The sequence below is a fragment of the Petaurus breviceps genome, unplaced genomic scaffold (assembly GCF_028583685.1).
Source record: "Petaurus breviceps papuanus isolate PSGF00001 unplaced genomic scaffold, PetGlider_PUasm1.0 77, whole genome shotgun sequence".
Classification (NCBI taxonomy): Eukaryota; Metazoa; Chordata; class Mammalia; order Diprotodontia; family Petauridae; genus Petaurus; species Petaurus breviceps.
In genome coordinates, this window is record NW_027186492.1 from 5,865,498 (window position 1) to 5,883,165 (window position 17,668).

General features: G+C 39.3%; 1 protein-coding gene across 2 annotated transcripts in view; it reads right to left on the reverse strand.

The window, feature by feature from the left end:
- Nucleotides 1-17,668, reverse strand: part of TTBK2 (tau tubulin kinase 2) — a 250,573-nt gene that overhangs the window by 44,493 nt on the left and 188,412 nt on the right. For both annotated transcript variants that reach the window (XM_069105849.1, XM_069105850.1), the window contains 3 exons: nt 14,403-14,619; nt 8,688-8,899; nt 2,352-2,940 (listed from right to left, as the gene is read on the reverse strand). In XM_069105849.1, coding sequence (XP_068961950.1) covers nt 2,352-2,940; nt 8,688-8,899; nt 14,403-14,619 — 1,018 coding nt within the window. The remainder of the gene's footprint in view (nt 1-2,351; nt 2,941-8,687; nt 8,900-14,402; nt 14,620-17,668) is intronic.

A 17,668-nucleotide genomic window follows, 5' to 3' on the forward strand; every position in this document is an offset into this window, starting at 1 on the left:
ATTCCAGCCTCCTAAATAGATGAGGTAATATTTCCTGAATAGCATCAGCCTTATGATTACCTCTGTAGAAGTCCCAAGTTCAAGAGTTTTGGAATCTAGCTTTTGAAAGATAGAAGATGAGTTACTGGCCAGCACCTGTTTCTTGGAGAAAGGAGACTGAGAATGCAAAATGAAAGAGACTTCCTCTTGAAGCTAGTGGGGAAGCCAGGGAGTTTAGATCATAATACAAATGTCTAAAAGACCTGGAATTTGCCTTGTGATATTACTGTTAATTATTTGGACATTTCAAGTCCATTGGAAAGGGAGTCTGACTCTCCAGCAACTCCCAAGTGTGGTTCCCTTCCAGAGGGAGTCCAGCCTGTCATAATAAGACCATAATACTAGATACTTGTATTTGTCTCAGTTGGGAAACAGTTCTCACTAGAATGCTGAGAGCTTGGCTCCTTAACAAACTCAAGTGTTTCCCACACAAAGAGAGTCCTAGTCCCAAGCTACTATGCAACTGAGGCACTGAGAGAAGCTGGAACTCATTGGGGAGAAGGATTATATTTCTTTAAGTACTACTGAAAGCCATTCATATACCGTGTTTCCCGATAATAAGACACTGTCTTATTATTTTTTTGGACAGAAAAACACCAGAGGGCTTATTTTCAGGGGAGGGCTTATTTTAATGAACATTGACAGCAATTTTAATAAACAGGTAAATGTGAACAAAAAAATGTACCTTTATTCAATAATGAATTCAATAAAGAACAGGATGATGCGCTCACTGCTGCATCTCTGATTGGATGCAGCTCGGAGCGCGGCGTGCGTTTCACCGGTGGGGGGGGGCATGGTGCATACAGAGGGTACCGTAATGTAGCGTGTAGCGCAGGGGATCACCTTCACTACAGTAGCAATCTCAATAGGGCTTATTTTTTGGGGAGGGCTTATTTTAGAGGAATCTTACACAGTAAGGGGAGGGCTTATTTTCAGGATAGGTCTTATTATTGGGGAAACACGGTAACATTTTCAGGGGTGGTGGTGAAATGAAGGCTCTCCTCAAGCAGATCCATGCATTTTTACCTTGAGTATTTGTATGAGACATGAGAATACTTTTACTGACATCTCTATTTAAGCTATAATCTGATATTTCCAAGAGGCAATTCTGGACTAGGGTAATATGAACCAAAGAGTAATATTTTTAAGAAGCTGCCAAATGAACTCAATTTGTGTAATCCCAGAGCCTGAGAATAATAGGTCACAGGTTACACCAAAAAACATGCCAATCATTAAAAAGATATGTACATTTACTTAAGCTGGGTGTCAAGCAAGTAGTTAGGAGGAGAGGTAGTGCATTTGGAAACCACAATGTGAGTAAGTGAACTAAGGTATAAGGCCTCAAAAGTACAAGTCACCATGTCAGAGAAGGCCTGTGATACCATACATTGCATATGTACAGAGTCCCCCATATTACAACTCCGTACACACCAACTTCAAAGGCTACTTGCTCACACTTTCCAGGTCTATGTCTTGATTGACAGTATGTTTCTCTGAACATATCTGATGTGAATCTGACACTTCTCTCTATTCCTACTACTATCTGGGGAGAGAAGACATGAGTCCATGTCAAATCTAGAGTCTTTTCTTGCCATAAGTGTTAAAAATCATCATAAAAACCCTTTTCAGCTACTGATCATTAGATTTTGGGCAGAACTAATTGCCTCCTTACACCCTGTATTGGGTATCTTACTATTTCTCATATACAAGGGGTTGATTAGTAGAGCCCCTGATCAATCTAATGAATCACTACAGGTAGCTTGATGAGATGCCAGGATGTAAACTTTTACTGAGAGAGTAGGTCCCAATGAAGGTGGATGGGCTCCCTAGCCCCCTGCTCAGAGGACAGAGGGAATTCTTCTGACTGGTCCTCAGGCACTGCAGATGCCTCCAAAATGACAACTGAGAGTCAATGGGGATGGACTCTTAAGCTTGGAGTTGGGCAGGTTGATTTAAATCCTGGTTCTGCCCTTTAGTGCCTGAATGACCATGAACAAGTCATTTAACCTCTTTAAGCCTCAGTTTACTCATCTGTAAAAGAACTAGATAATCTATAATGTCCCTTCCAGCTGTAGGTCTATGAACCTAAGAAATTCTATGTTAAGTTTCTTAAATAAAAGATATTTACACTATTAAAACTATTTCATTTTAATTAACCAATTAAGAGGAATTAACTTCAAAATTCAGTTCAATATGTCCCCTTCAAGAGCTCAGTCATTTGCAGAAGAATTCTAGGGGAGAGATAATTAGTGCTTTTCTTAGATTATCCTAAACAGAGGACAGAGCAGATGGAAGATGAACACATTACTTACTGGTGTGAGAGGTCCTTCTGCTTGAGCCTCCATTGGGCTTGTGGGTGTAGCTGCAAGAAACTGGCCAGCAGCTCCAGCCTGGAGGTCCAGTCTCTCTGCATATTGCTCTGACGTTGCAGTGGCAGGACACGCCACAGACAGAGCCAAGACGACACCAGGAGCTCCATTTTTTTGATGACCATCTTCTACCCAAGGACCTAGTTTATGCTGTTCCTCTTGAGGGGGTTCCTCTAGGATTTGCAGCACCTCAGGTTCCTCATCTGAAGGGCTTCCAGCTTTATGCCCTAAAGCCCCATTCGTCCTGAAATCATGGAGGTCCCGCTCCTTGTCCACAATCACCCAGTCCTTGGAATCAACCTCCTGCTGGCAGGAGCTCAGGTTGACAGCTATAAACCCATTGCTGCCACCACCATCTACCTGCTCTGGGGAATTGGCAGAAGCAGGCTTAGAAGCGTCTGGAAGGTATTCTTCATCATAGTGCCAGATGTGGTCAGTACGGGTCACAGCAGGAGCACAGGGCTTATGAAGAAGAGAAGCAGGGAGAACTGGTTCCTTTTCCACAGGGGAGTCTTTTTGCATTTTCTCCAAGCTTAAGGAAATGGAGAAGGAAAGAAATTACTCAAAATTCTTGGCTTGGGGTGAGGGAGGAGAAGGGGAAACTGCTTATGCAATTGATAAGCTAGCTCTCAAGAGATCATTTATTCAAGTGATAGCTTCCCAACAACAGAATACAAGCATCAGTACACTATGTGGAGAGTGGCCTGACCACCTTATTATGCTGCTCTAACTAGGACCTGCACTGGGAAACAGTCAAGGACAGAAAGAGGTGTCTTTTTAAAGAGATCCAAACAAATAACAAATAAAGAGAAGCAAATTGTATAACCTTCTCCAGTCAGCTCTGGCAATGTAACCATACTAACCCCCAATTTTCCTGTGAAAAAGAGAAAATAGCTGCTAAAGCTGTTTCTGCCCAACCAGAGCTCTACAGAACTGCATTACATGCTCACACTAATTTTCATAAAAAAGTATGTGCCACTTTACACAGAGCAAGTAAATATTTTATCTATGTTCAATTCCTATAGCTGTATGCACGTGTATTTTTTCATATTTATACATCTGTATTTCTAGATATATCTTCATTGATAATGTTTTAAAAAAGGACCCTGCATACCATGCACAAATATGGTAGTGAGAAGTGGTGACAGGTTGTATGTAGAGTTAAGGTAAAAAGTACCAGTATAGGAAAAAGGAAGACTGTTGAGGAATCCAGTTCCATTAAAGTCACTTCCCACAGGGACTACTGCAATACTCTCCTAACTGATCTTGTTTCTAGGCTCTCCACTCTTCAATTCGTAGTCCACAAAAGATGCCACATTAATATTCCTAAAACATAGATCTGACTATATCATTCCCCTGTTCAAAAAGGTGTTAGCTTTTTTTTACTGCCTCTAGGATAAAACAGAAGGTCCTCTGGCATTTAAATCTTTTCATAATTGGGTTTCAACTTATCTTTTCAGATATCAGATTTCACCTCCTCTGCCTCCCCCTGCCCACTACACACACACATACATACAAACACAAACACACACACACACACACACACACACTATCCCAACAAAGCTGGTCTACCTGGTGTTTTCCATACCCCAAATTCCATCTCCTGCCTTCATGCCTTTGCACAAGCTGTGCCTCAGACAGTTCTAGAACACTTTCCCTTCTTGCCTGGGCTCTTGGACCCCCCAGCCCCCTCTAAGAATCACTTGCTATGCCTACATGAGGTCTTTCCTGATTCCCCTAGTTATTATAGTTCTTCCCATTCAATGCCAACATTACTTTGTATGCATTTTGTATTTCTTTCTCTGGATAAATGATGTTTATTCCAAATAGATGTTTATTCCTTGAGGTTCACTGTTGCCTTTGTATCCCCAGCACCTAGCATAGTGCCTGGCACACAGTAAGTGTTTAATAAATGCCTGCTGAATTGAAGTTTATCAGTCTTCTCAATGTTCATTACCTATATTTCTATCTCTACTTAGCCACCTATTTGCAGCTATAAAAGGGAGGAAAGAAATGTTGATCTGAACGTGGGTTTTATGCTGCCTGTACCAGATATCAAAATTGCCAGTTATGACTCTGCTCAGTCTCATACTTCCCACAACCTACTACAGCTCAAGCTCCATCCCTACACTGTTGTCTCTCAGCAGATGACCTTGCCTCCTGCTTTATGGAGAAGACTTAGGGTATCTGTTTTGAATTTCCTCATTTCCCGTCTGCTACATCTCAAAAGTTTTTTGATACAGTCATTTACCCTTTGCTTTAGTCATAGCGGACAAAGTAGCCTACCTCCTCGAAATGGCAAACCTTATCACTCTGGCCCTTAATCCAATCCCTTCCTATCTAATCCAGGACCTTGTTCCACTGGCGTTTTCATGCTCACACGCTCATTTTCACAAAATTATTGATCAGGAAGATCCTCTAGATGCCATCTAATCTAACTCATTATTGATCACCTCTAAACCTCTGAGCAGTCATCCTGCCTTTGAAGATTTCTGGTGAAGGGGAGCTCACTGCCTCCACTGGCAGCATATTCTGCTTTTGGAGATCTTTAATTAGTAACAAGTACTTTCTTTATATTTGAAGTATAAACCTGCTTCTCTGCAGCTTGTACCCATTACTCCTAGTTACACTCTCTGTGGCCAAGGAGAACAAATCTAAGCCTTCTTCTACAAGCCTGCTTTTGTAATGGCCGGCAGGAGTTCCCATGTTCTTCCCTAAGCCATCTCTTCTCCAGGTTAAGTATCTCCAGTTCCTTCAACTAGTTGTCATACGGCACAACAGGCTTTTGATTTTTCACTCTTAGTTTCTTCAGTCTTCCCTTAACCCTTCCATCTTCTGTGGAGATGGAAAGAAACCAGAAACTACTGTTCTGGATCTCACCTTCCCCTCATTGTTTAAGTTTGAGGAATTCACTGCCTGTATGTCCTCACCACCAAATCATTCCACAACCACCAGGAATCGTATCCCTACTACTCTACTAAAATTGCTTTCTTGTAGGTTACCATTGATCTCTTAATTGCTGAATCCACTGGCCTTTTCTTAGTCCTCAGCCTTTGTGACATTTAGTAGATGCTTTATACAAATCTGTTTTGTTGAATGAAAATATTACTAAGTAGCTACTTTGTACTTATATAAGGAATACAAAAGAAGAAAAAACATACTAAAGGTTAGAAATGTTTTAATAAACAAAGTTCTACAATTACATCGGTCTTGGCAGTTAGTCTTAACAACAGAATAAATTTGTTTAATGAAGCCCTTTTGTTAACTCTTGCTGAATGAAACTGCTTCTAAAAGTTCTACTTTGATGTCTGAAGCTTAAACCTTTGTCTCCTCAGTCATTTCATCTTTCACCCACCACATGTCTCACTGTGGCAAGGAGGTAGCTCTAGCTTCTTGGAGGATATGCAAACAGAATGGGAACTATGGCATATTCTACAAGGCAAGAGAGTATGGTCCCAGAGATGGACTGAAGGTGCTGTCTGAGACCAACAGAACCAGAGACAGAGAGGCTCATTACCACTAGGTTGGTCATGGCTGCCTATGAAACAACAACAAAAAATGGTCCTCAATCCTATGCTGAGGATTATAGAAAAGGGGGCAGAGGATACTAAGAACTACAAGATTTACAGCCTGTAACATTACCTTCACTGCTCGGCCTTTTAAATGTTGAGGACATTATCCGAACATCAAATTCAATTAATTCAACTAGAAACATGTATTAAGTGCTTACTATATGGAAAATATAGTGTAAGGTACTGTGCAAGGCCTTGCTACACTGGCAGCAGCTTCAGAATCTCTAAGATTATGTACAGTATGTGTAGGGGGGTAGACAACTGGCTGAAAGGAGATTGCAGGGGGACCTTTTGCTGGAGCTGATTCCTTGCTGCATTGCCCAAATGTAGTTCTAGACTGCAGTCCCAGGGCCAAAAGGTGCAATGGCATGGGCATAGGGGAACAAAGGCCTAGGTCATGGTTCCAGGGTAGACAGACATGCTAAGGTCACTTATAAGGTCACTCATGGGGAGTGGGGATCCTGGTCTCAATTCCAATTTTGAGTGAACACCAAAAATTGTGGCTGAAGGAGCCTGGGAAATAGTCCCAGTCCCAGAGTGAAGAGGAGTGCTGGCACTGGTAGCTGCCAATAAATAAATGGTTAACTGGACTGGCAAATAACAGCAATGCCTTAGACATAAATTTGACAAGTCTTCATGCTATCCTTGTGAACAAGATGAAAGGATCATATAGGATCAAAGATTTAGAAGAGAAGAGGAAAGGATCGTAGAGATTTGGTACTCTAGCTCCTTCACTTTACAGAGTAAACTGAGACCCAGCAAGCAACATGAAGTCCATGACTTAAGGTCATGCAGGCAGTAGAGCAGCAAAAAGTACCATGTTTCCCCGATAATAAGACCTATCCCGAAAATAAGCCCTATTGAGATTGCTACTGTAGTGAAGGTGATCCCCTGCGCTACACGCTACATTACGGTACCCTCTGTATGCACCATGCCCCCCCCCACCGGTGAAACGCACGCCGCGCTCCGAGCTGCATCCAATCAGAGATGCAGCAGTGAGCGCATCATCCTGTTCTTTATTGAATTCATTATTGAATAAAGGTACATTTTTTTGTTCACATTTACCTGTTTATTAAAATTGCTGTCAATGTTCATTAAAATAAGCCCTCCCCTGAAAATAAGCCCTCTGGTGTTTTTCTGTCCAAAAAAATTAATAAGACAGTGTCTTATTATTGGGGAAACACCGTAGTTGGAATTAGACTTGGGTCCTCTGACTTGAAATCCACCCTTTCCACTATACTATGTTGTCTTAAACAGAGAAAACAACATCAGTGGGAAATGGCCTTGTTTGGAGTGACAGACATTCACTTGATCATAAATGGTGACAAGGATGGAGTTGGGGGGATGAATGAACACTAAAAAGTAAAAGCCAGGGACAGTGTAGGATTTGCATATCTAGTGCAGGATAGATGATAGTTCAGTTAAGTAGATTCAGGACTAGAAGAATGACCAGAAAAAGAACCACCAAAAAGTGGTCACTAATTACTTCAAATCAGCCAGGAGAGTGGAGTCTAGTACAATGCCCTGCTGATCTTTTCAACAGTGATTCATCAGTTACTTAGATGAAGTCAAAGATGACATTTTTATCAAATCTACAAATGACTCAAAGCTAAGAAGGACTGTTAGCACACTGAGGAACCATAGCTGGAATCAAAACAGATCTCAGGAGGCTAAAATCATGGGCCGAATCTACTAAATTGAAATTCAGTGGAGAGCAATGTAAAGTCCTATATTTGGGTTCAAAAATCAATTGCACAAGCACAAATGAATGAGGCATGTCTAGAAAACAGTTTTTATTTAAAATATCTGAGAGTTTTAGTGCACTACAAACTTTTTCTATCTGCAATATGACATGACAGCCAATAAAATCAATATATAATGCAAACATTAGGCTGCATTAACAGAAATAAGTATCCAAAACAAAGGAGTTTTATGATACATTGTCCTTTTTAGTTCAAAACTAGACTTTTTGGTTTAGTTCTAGGCATAAAATTTTAGAAATGGCATTGACAAACGGAAGCATTTCCAGAAGGCGACCATAATGGTGAGAGGTCATACCAATGCCATGTGGATATCAAATGAAAGCATTAAGGATACTTAACCTAAAGAAGAGAAGCCTTACTCAGCTTACACCAGTTACTGCCTCCTGTGCACTCACTGCTTAGATAAGTCATTTCACACTTAATCATATATTGCCAAGTTATATCTTTTGGAGGCATAACAAGGAAATAGGATAACTGTCTTCAAGTATTAGAAAGGCTGTCATATAGAAGAGTCTTCTGTTTATCCTCAGGGAGCAAACTTAATAGAAATGGGTATGAGCTGTAGAAAAGGAGATCTAGGAATAATATAAGGAAAAACTTCCACATTATTATAGTCTCTCCAAAAACACAACGGACCACCTCGTGAGGCAGTAGGTTTCCCACAAACACAAGCCTCCAAGCAGTGGCCACATGACTACTTGTTGGGAGTGTTGTAAAAGGGGTTTTAGTGCCATTAGCTCAGATCACCACGTAAGGCCTTCCCAACTCTGAGATCCTGTGAATTCACATTAAGGACCAGCATGCTGCATAAGCTCAGTCACCAATCACTGCTGTAAAATAGTACATTTTTCTCATCATAAATGTTTGTAATAGAAGAATAGTTATGATAAGGCCTCTTCTTCTAAAAGACTTTTTAAAAATAAAACCAGGAAAACATTTCATACCAGGTTTCCAGAAACTTGTCGGTGTCTGGCTTTGACTCCAAGGTCAAACGCCTCTCCAATTCAAAACTGTGGATGGACCGTAACTTTCGTACCAATGGGACATCTCTTTCTGGCTGGGTTGTCTCTGAGCGGACACGAATTGGTGAACCAAGGCTTGGAGCATTCAGTATACCATTTGCTGGACCATGACTATTTTCTTCTTCTGTAGCAGCCTATATAAAATATGAAAATATACAATTCATTGTAAGTACATGTGACAGATTCTACTGAAACCAGTAAATCAAGATGAGCTGATATTATTAAGACTGATTTGTTTTCAGGAGATGCTTAGATTATGCTGGCAGGCTGATTTCACAATGTGTTTATTCACTAGCACATTGGTATCCTAAACTAATTGTCTGAATATTCAGTTTCAGTTTGATTATGGTTTTGATTTAGGAATAGGGAAAAAGAGTAGAAAAATGTATAAAATTATTTTAAGTGAATAATAATCCCTTAAACATAATGTCCAGAGAATCACAACTTATGATCATTTCTATGTGTACTTGCCTTATCATCTCTTCTTTTTATTATATTCATTCGGTCTACCATTCTAGAATGCTAGGGTCACTGGAAACTATCTTGAACACTATGATATTCACTAGCCTCTACTGGGAATTTAAACAGTTGCATATCACTATGAGAATAAATGATGGACAAGGTCTGAGTCAACTGTCAATAACATTTAAGTTAAACAATGGAGAGTTTTAGACCAAAAGGTAGAAAATTACCGTCTGAAAGGATCAGACAATTTATTCTATGAACTAAGTTGTCAATTGACAGACCTTACTGATGACTCCCTTGAAATGAAAACAATCTAATACTGTGACAATAACTCATATTTTATAGAATGATAAGGTTTTCTCACAACAGCTCTGTGAAGTATTATCCCCTTCTACAAATGAAAAAACTGAGAGCAAGAGAAGTGGCTTGGCCATAGTCATACAGCCACTGAGTATCAAGTGGAGACTTAAGCTCAGGTCCTATACCTTCAAAATGGGTACTCTTTGCCATGACAGAACTCTATCACTGATATAACACACAGTCTGCATTGCAATATAATCCAGAGTCATATAATGCAGTGTCATACAATCCCACAGCTGTGTCATGTTGGGTCAAGCCATGAAGAGCACAGATAATCTGCTACTGCCTCCCATAACAAACGGTAAAGCTCACATACAGTCTGATTAGCCAGAATTCTTTGTTTAGTTCAGTGGGATGTCTGACAAGATAGAGTTGGACAGTGAAGATTCTTTTTGGAATCTCTTCATAAGACATGGCACATCATCTATGCCAGGCCTGCACAATATACGGCCCATGGGTCGCTTGAAGCCCACGAAAGCGACCTGTGGGTGGTATGTTGTGCAAGCCTGTTTTACACCCTCTACATTTTTCATGGGCCACCCAAAATCCTTTGGCAGGCCATATGCTGTGCAGGCTTGATCTATGCTAATGCAGAAGAATATCACAGATGAATGAATCATCTAGAAGTTTTCTTTTAGCCATCAATTTCATCCTCCTTTCAAACAAACTCTTTTAAGAGATCTCAAAACTGATGTAGGCTTCATCTCTTCTCTCTCAATGTTCTTTTTGGTCCTGTGACCTCTACTAAAAAGGCTAACCATCAACAGTTTGCATGACACAGAAAAGAGTAAAGGAGGAGAATATGGTGATAACATGCCCTCTAGGTAATTAAGACTCGACTATAATATAACCAGAAATCCACATATGATTGCAATCATAATGCAAAAATGTTGTATTCCATCGTCTCTAACATAGTTGACAAGTGCCATGAAAAGTGACACAACTGATGAAAAAAGTAACATTCCTAACAAGATCTGAACAATGAATGTGTGCTCTAGATCAATCGTACCCCTCAGTTTCTAGTTCCAACACCATTGGAAATTATAAATATGTCCTTAGAAACTCACTTCTGATCACTAAAACAAGCACCACAAAAATTCTGGGCTTTGAATAAGTTTTTAAGGGCAAAAAAAAAAAAAAAGGAAACTCCTTGGTTTCTAACAGTTACTGAATGTAAACATATTTAAAGACAATTAACTCCTTAAGTGTGTATCTGTGATAAATGAACTGCTGTCTTCACTCGACCAAATGTATATACTCAAACTTTACTAAGAAAAAAGGGCAAGTGGGAATTGTTGAAAACTAGGTAACTGAGTCAGGAGTAGAAATATAACCTGTTCTTCAAGGTTTGTTTTTTTTAAAAATTAAATTTTATGTTTATTTTTTAGTTTACATCATTCATTTCCACAAGATTTTGAGTTACAATTTTTCTCCCTGTCTTTCCCCTACCCACCAAGTCCAAACAGTGATCCCACTGTATACTCCTTCAATCAATCTGCTTTCTCCTATATCCTCCCTCATTCCCCCTCTGATTTTCCAGTAGGGCAAAATGGATCTCCATACCCCAATGCCTGTATATCTTATTCCCCAGTTGCATGTAAAACACACACACACACACACACACACACATATCTATATAAATTTTTTTTAAACATTGAATTCCAGATTCTTTCCTTTCCTCCCTTGTCACCCACCCTTACTGGGAAGATAAGCAATTCAATATAGGTTGTGCATGTGTAGTTATGCAAAACATTTCCATAGTGGATATACTGTGAAAGACGGACTATATTTCCCTCCATCCTCTCCTGCCCCCCACTTGTTCTATTCTCTACTTTGACCCTGTCCCTTTCCAAAAGTGTGTGCTTCTAACTACCCTCCCCCACAACCTGCCCTCCCCTCCATCATTCCCCTTCTCATCCCCTTCTCCTATTTTAGTGTGTATGTCATTCCCTCCCTAAGCCAAATTCAATGAGAGAAAGGTTGACCCATTCCCTTTTGCCTTCCTGTTCTTCTCCTCCATTGTAAAAGTTTTCCCTTGCCTCTTCTATATGAGATAATTTACCCCATTCTGTCTCTTCCCATCTCCTCTCATTATATTCTTCTCTTACCTCTTAATTTCTCCTTTTAAGTATCATCCCTTCCTTTCAATTGGTCCTGTGCCCTCTGTCTATGTATACCTGTACACATATATACACACACATATATATTCATACGCCCATATATCCACCTATATAGACATGTGTATATATATATATATATATATATATATATACACATATTTATATTCCCTTCAACTATCCTCATACTGAGAAAAGTTTCATAAGTTACAATTATCATTTTTCCACGTAGGAATGTAAATAGTTCAACTTTGATAAGTTCCTTATGATTTATTTTCCCTGTTTACCTTCTCATGCTTCTTGTATCTGAATGTCAAATTTTCTATTCAACTCTGCTTTTTTCATCAAGAAAGCTTGAAAGTCCTCTATTTCATTGAATGACCATACTTTCTTCTAAAACATTATACTCAGTTTTGCTGGGTAGGTGATTCTTGGTTTTAATTCCAGCTCCTTTGATCTCTGGAATATCATATTCCAAGCCCTTTGATCCCTCAATGTAGAAGCTGCCAGATCCTGTGTTATCCTGATTGTGTTTCCACAATATTGAAATTGTTTCTTCCTGGCTGCTTGTAATATTTTCTCCTTGATCTGGGAACTCTAGAACCTGGCTATAATATTCCTAGGAGTTTTCTTTTTGGGATCTTTTTCAAGAGGTGATTGGTGGATTCTTTCAACCTCTATTTTGCCCTCTGGTTCTAAAATATCAGGGCAATTTTCCTCGAGAATTTCTTAAGGATGATTTCTAGGTTCTTTTTTTGATCATGGCTTTCAGGTAATGCAATAATTTTAAAATTATCTTTCCTGGATCTATTTTCCAGGTCAGTGGTTTTTCCAATGAGATATTTCACATTGCCTTCTATTTTTTCATTTGTTTGGATCTGTTTAATAGTATCTTGATTTCTCCTAAAGTCACTAGCTTCCATTTGCTCCAATCTAATTCTGAAGGAATTATTCTCTTCAGTGAGCTTTTGAGATTCTTTTTCCATCTGGCAAATTTGGCTTTTTAAGGCATTCTTCTCATTGGCTTTTTGAGCCTCTTTTGCCATTTGAGCTAGTCTATTTTTTAAGGTGTTATTTTCTTCAGTCAGGTTGTTGACTTTCTTTTCATGATTTTCTTGCATCATTCTCATTTCTCTTCCCAAATTTTCCTTCACTTCTCTTATTTGGTTTTCAAAATCCTTCTTAAGCTCCTCTATGGCCTGTAATCAGCTCATATTTTTCTTGGAAGCTTTTGGTGCAGGAGTTCTGACTTCATTGTCTTCCTCCTGTTCCATGCTTTGATTTCTTTTGTCCTCCAAAAAGGAATATAAATTGCATTGCTGTGCTTGCTTTGCTTGCTCATGTTACCACTCAATTACTTGATTTTTGAGCTTTTTGCTACAGTAGAATTCTGCTTCTAGAGAGGAGAGCTTTGTCCCAAATTGCTGGGGTTTTTGCAGCTGCCAGAGCTATTAGTTGGCTGCCTTCTCTGAAGCCTCCACCAGGCTCTGGCACCTGGTCACGCATCCTAGGACCTCCGCCCAAGACAGTGATCCAGATCCAACCAGGTTAAAGCAAGAGCAATTACCCCTCAGAATGGTCACTTGGTCCCCCTACAATCTTCAGGCCAGGAGCTCTGAAGCAGCCATGCAGCTGTGGCATGGGCCGCAGTACCTCAGCTGCTTCTCCCTTGGGGGGCAGAGGCCGGACTGCACTCCTGGACCCCCTATTCCCAAAGTCCACACTGATCTCTCACTTTATCTTTGGCATTTATGGGTTGATAATTCTGGAAACTGCCACAGATGCTGGTGATCCACTCTCCTGAAGTCCATTCAGCCATGGCTGGTCGTGGTTGCCTGGGGCTAAAACTGTGGGTTTACATGGGGCTGGGCTCTGCTCCCAGCACACTTTGATGAACCCTTCCTGCTGACCTTCTGGGCTGCCTTTAGTGGGAGATTTGTTTCTCTCTGTCACTTTGTGGGTTCTGTAGCTCTAAAGTTTGTTTAGTCATATTTTATAGGTGTTTGAGGTAGTTATGGGGAGAGCTCATGGAGTTTTCTTGCTTCTATGTCTCCATCTAGGCTCAGCCTCCCTCTTTAAGGTTTTATAGCAGCTAGTATCATAATGACATACTAACATAATAACAGGTAATAACATACAGTTCAAATTCCAAGCACATTAGATAAGTTAGTATGGTCCCTTTCTCCTGGTTTCAGATTCAGTGGTTGGTGACCACTGCTATCCATATCTATTCCAATGCAATCTGCACATGGTCAAGGCTTGCCTCAATTGGGAGAGGCCAAAGGCAAGTGTATAATCATGTGTCCAACACTGTGGCAGAAGGAAAGGGATCAGGTTCTTAGCATGACATGTTGAAAGGTTCACTTTCTTCTTTAAGCCTTTTGGTTTGTATAAAATATCACCTTCCTCACATAGCCAAGGTAAAAATTAATGTCTGATGTTGACAAGTGGAAAACCTGGATAAACCATGCTATAGAAGCACAGATTACTAGTATTAAAATGTCCATGAGCTGCCATGTATTCTGAATGCTTCTAATTACTAAATATTAATGTAGTCACACTCATTTAATACAATCATTTTATACATTTAATGTTTTTAATTATTATTTAATATTTTTTAATTTAATACTCATTTAATACAATCAGATAAGTGCAGTTAAGAACATAGGAAGGAACATGTTTAAGAGATACACACCTTACAGATCCCCAGTTTTATCTTGTTCCTGTTGACATCCATTTCCTCCCAGACATCCTTCTCTTGAGGACGAGGGTGTCCCACAGATCCAGGAAGTTTATCTGGTGATACACCAACAGGAATACCATTTTCCCCATCACTGAGTTGTTCATCTGGAAATACCTCATCTGTGTTTTCTCTAAGTAAATCTCCTGGAATAGGGGTGGCATTTGCAATTCTATATAGGACAAAAGAAAGAAACAAGATTTGTAATCAGCACAGAGATAAAAATACTATGAAGTTATCCTTCCGCATTTGATTCCTAGATTTTAATAACAAAGTCCATACATACTTAGGCTATGAAAAACAAAAAATGAAAGAGTCCTTAGAAAGTCAGGCTATGCTCATGTCAGGGCATTAGGATTCCAAAACTTGTTCAATTGGAATTCTTTCACATGGCAATAAATTCACAAATCTAAATAAAATATTCCACTGACTTACTTGACTTAATATGGCTTAAGAGAAGTTTAATTAGACATATTATTTACCATGTTACTCAAGAAAAGCTTTTACCAATTAAAATGGAATTCTTAATTATCTGTAATGTTTCCCCCTGGGAAAAGAGTATTATTAGCAGAATGGGTTCAATGTAAGGGCAATCAGATAATCAGCCTATTGTGTAAAACACTAAAATTGCTTGCATAAATATTTGGGATACCTTTCTGCAAGTCATATGAATTCAGATATTTGTAGGACATGATTTTCTGCATGCTTGAAGAAAACCCAGAATCACTATTCTATATCCAGTTTCAATCATGATTTCCTGGAACTTGTTTACTATTTCTTTGTGCTTATATATCTTTTAGGTGGTTAGGCCTCTCTAATTAGACTATTAATTTGTCAAGGCTGTGGTCAAGTCTTCTATTTTTTTTGTATCTTTTCATAACACCTAGAATTTAAAATACCAGGTATTCTAAAAATATTGTTGCCTGGGAACAAATAATTAGTGAAAAAAACTGTACCCTTTTCTTGGTAGTAATTTAAAATGTCTGGAAATAGAAGCAGATCCTTTAACAGATCATGGGGATAATGGCCAAACAATGTGTAGTTATCACAAGAACATCTATTTTGTACAGGCATCCTATGATACTCTGAGAGACTTCATTTTAGGATAACACATTTATAGAATCTTAAAACTGGAAGAGACCTTAGAAAGTAGGGAACTTGCAGCCTCAAGGCCACATGTGGCCCTCTAGGTCTTTGGGTGCAGCCTTTTGACTGAATCCAAGTTTTACAGAACAAATCCTTTTATGAAGGGGATTTGTTCTGTCAATTTTGGATTCAGTCAAAGGGCCCCACTTGAGGACCTGGAGGGCCACATATGACCTTGAAGCTGCAGTTTCCCCACCTCTGGCCCTACTTCAACCTCCTGATTTTACTAATGAGGAAACAGAGGACCAGAGTAGTTGTGAACTGTTCAAGGCAAATGACAGGACCAGTATTAGCAGCCAGGTTTCATAACTCCCAAGTTCAGTGTTCTTTTCCATACTATATCACTATTTCTTTATATTCATCGGTTTGAGATCAATGTTCTGTGATTTGATAGTCTAGGGCCTAAGTACTTACAGTATAGTCCCCTCCCTCAATGGGCTAATCAAAGACACCAAAGCCTTTTTCTCAATATAAGTTTGGATTCCAAAAGTACAAAGAGAGAGAGAGACTAATCTCAACTAAAGACCTTGCAGCCCTCAAAATCATTCCTCCTGGGGCTTTGATAGAGAATAAGCCTATCAATCAATCAATCTTTTTAAGCCTGATAAAAGAGATTTCAACAAACAAACTTATTCAACACACAATTTGGCTTCAAACAGACTGAGAAATTTATTCCAAATAAATATTCCAAAGAATTCCAAATATAGTTTGGAAATTATCTAAAAACCAGTTAGCTGTATATAAGCAAAATCTGTTTAATAACTACTGAGTTCAATATGATGTGTTCACTAACATTTCTTCCAGCCTTGGCTAAATCTTCATTCATCTGCTCTTTATTTGCATTTCTGAAAACCTGGAAAGCCAAAACCTGCCATTTTCAAGCCTCTGATTCCTGTGGTCACAAAAAGCAATGTTTCTTTAGTAAATATTCCCATACTTCTATGCTAGCATTTTGATTCCATTAAGCTCTGGTTCTCCTCTACCACCCTAACTTCTTTTCTTTCCAGACATAAGTAATATCTATATCCTCATCCTTGCTTTCTCTCCAACCACTACCCTCATTCCCTTCACACCTCTGACGTCCCACTGGAACTGCTCCCCCATTTGACCCCTTCAGAAACTCATTCACCCTTACTGCCTACAGACAGCCATCTCACAACTGAAAGTTTCTTCTCAATCCTTCCTTTGACCCACTACAACATTTCAGCTTCATCTTTAACTCAAATCACAAAAATCGCAATATAGCACCTCTGTTCACAGTCCTGTCTAAGTCTCAATTTGAGGAATAAATGGAAATAAGCTTCTGGTTATGTCCAAGAAATAGACTAGAAGTAATATGAAAAAGAATATTTGCCATAGATAAGTAATGAACATGTGATCAGGGTTTGCTTGTCCACATATATAAGGGGCTTATAACAAGGTAGGGAAGAAGATGAAAATGGAGTTTGATGATAAGGGCAATGGATTGAAGTCCTAAGTGAGAAGACATCAATTTGAACCACGCCTCTACTACTTATTACAAGTCTCATAACCTCTTTGGGCCTGAATTGTCCTCATCTATCAGACTAAGCTACTGGGTTCTAAACCCTTTCCTAAATTCTATAATCTATGGTCTCCAGACTATAGGAATTAGATCTGGAGGTAACATTAAAGATTACTTTGTATAGCCACACTCATGTTACACAGGAGGAAACTGAGGCACAGAGAGGCTGATTAACTTGGCCAATGTCACATAAGTAATAAGTAACAGAGACAGGATTAAGATTTCAAATTCAATGCTATTCCCACTACAATTTACTATGTGCAAGTTACTATGCTAAATGAGAGGGTATAAAAGGTGGAAAACAATACATTTGGGCCAGCTAGGTGACACAGTGGATAGAGCACCAGCCCTGGAGTCAAAAGAACCTGAGTTCAAATTTGGCCTCAGACAGTTACTATTTGTGTGACCCTGGGCAAGTCACTTAACCTTGACTGCCTCTGAAAGAAAGAAAGAAAGAAAGAAAGAAAGAAAGAAAGAAAGAAAGAAAGAAAGAAAGAAAGAAAGAAAGAAAGAAAGAAAGAAAGAAAGAAAG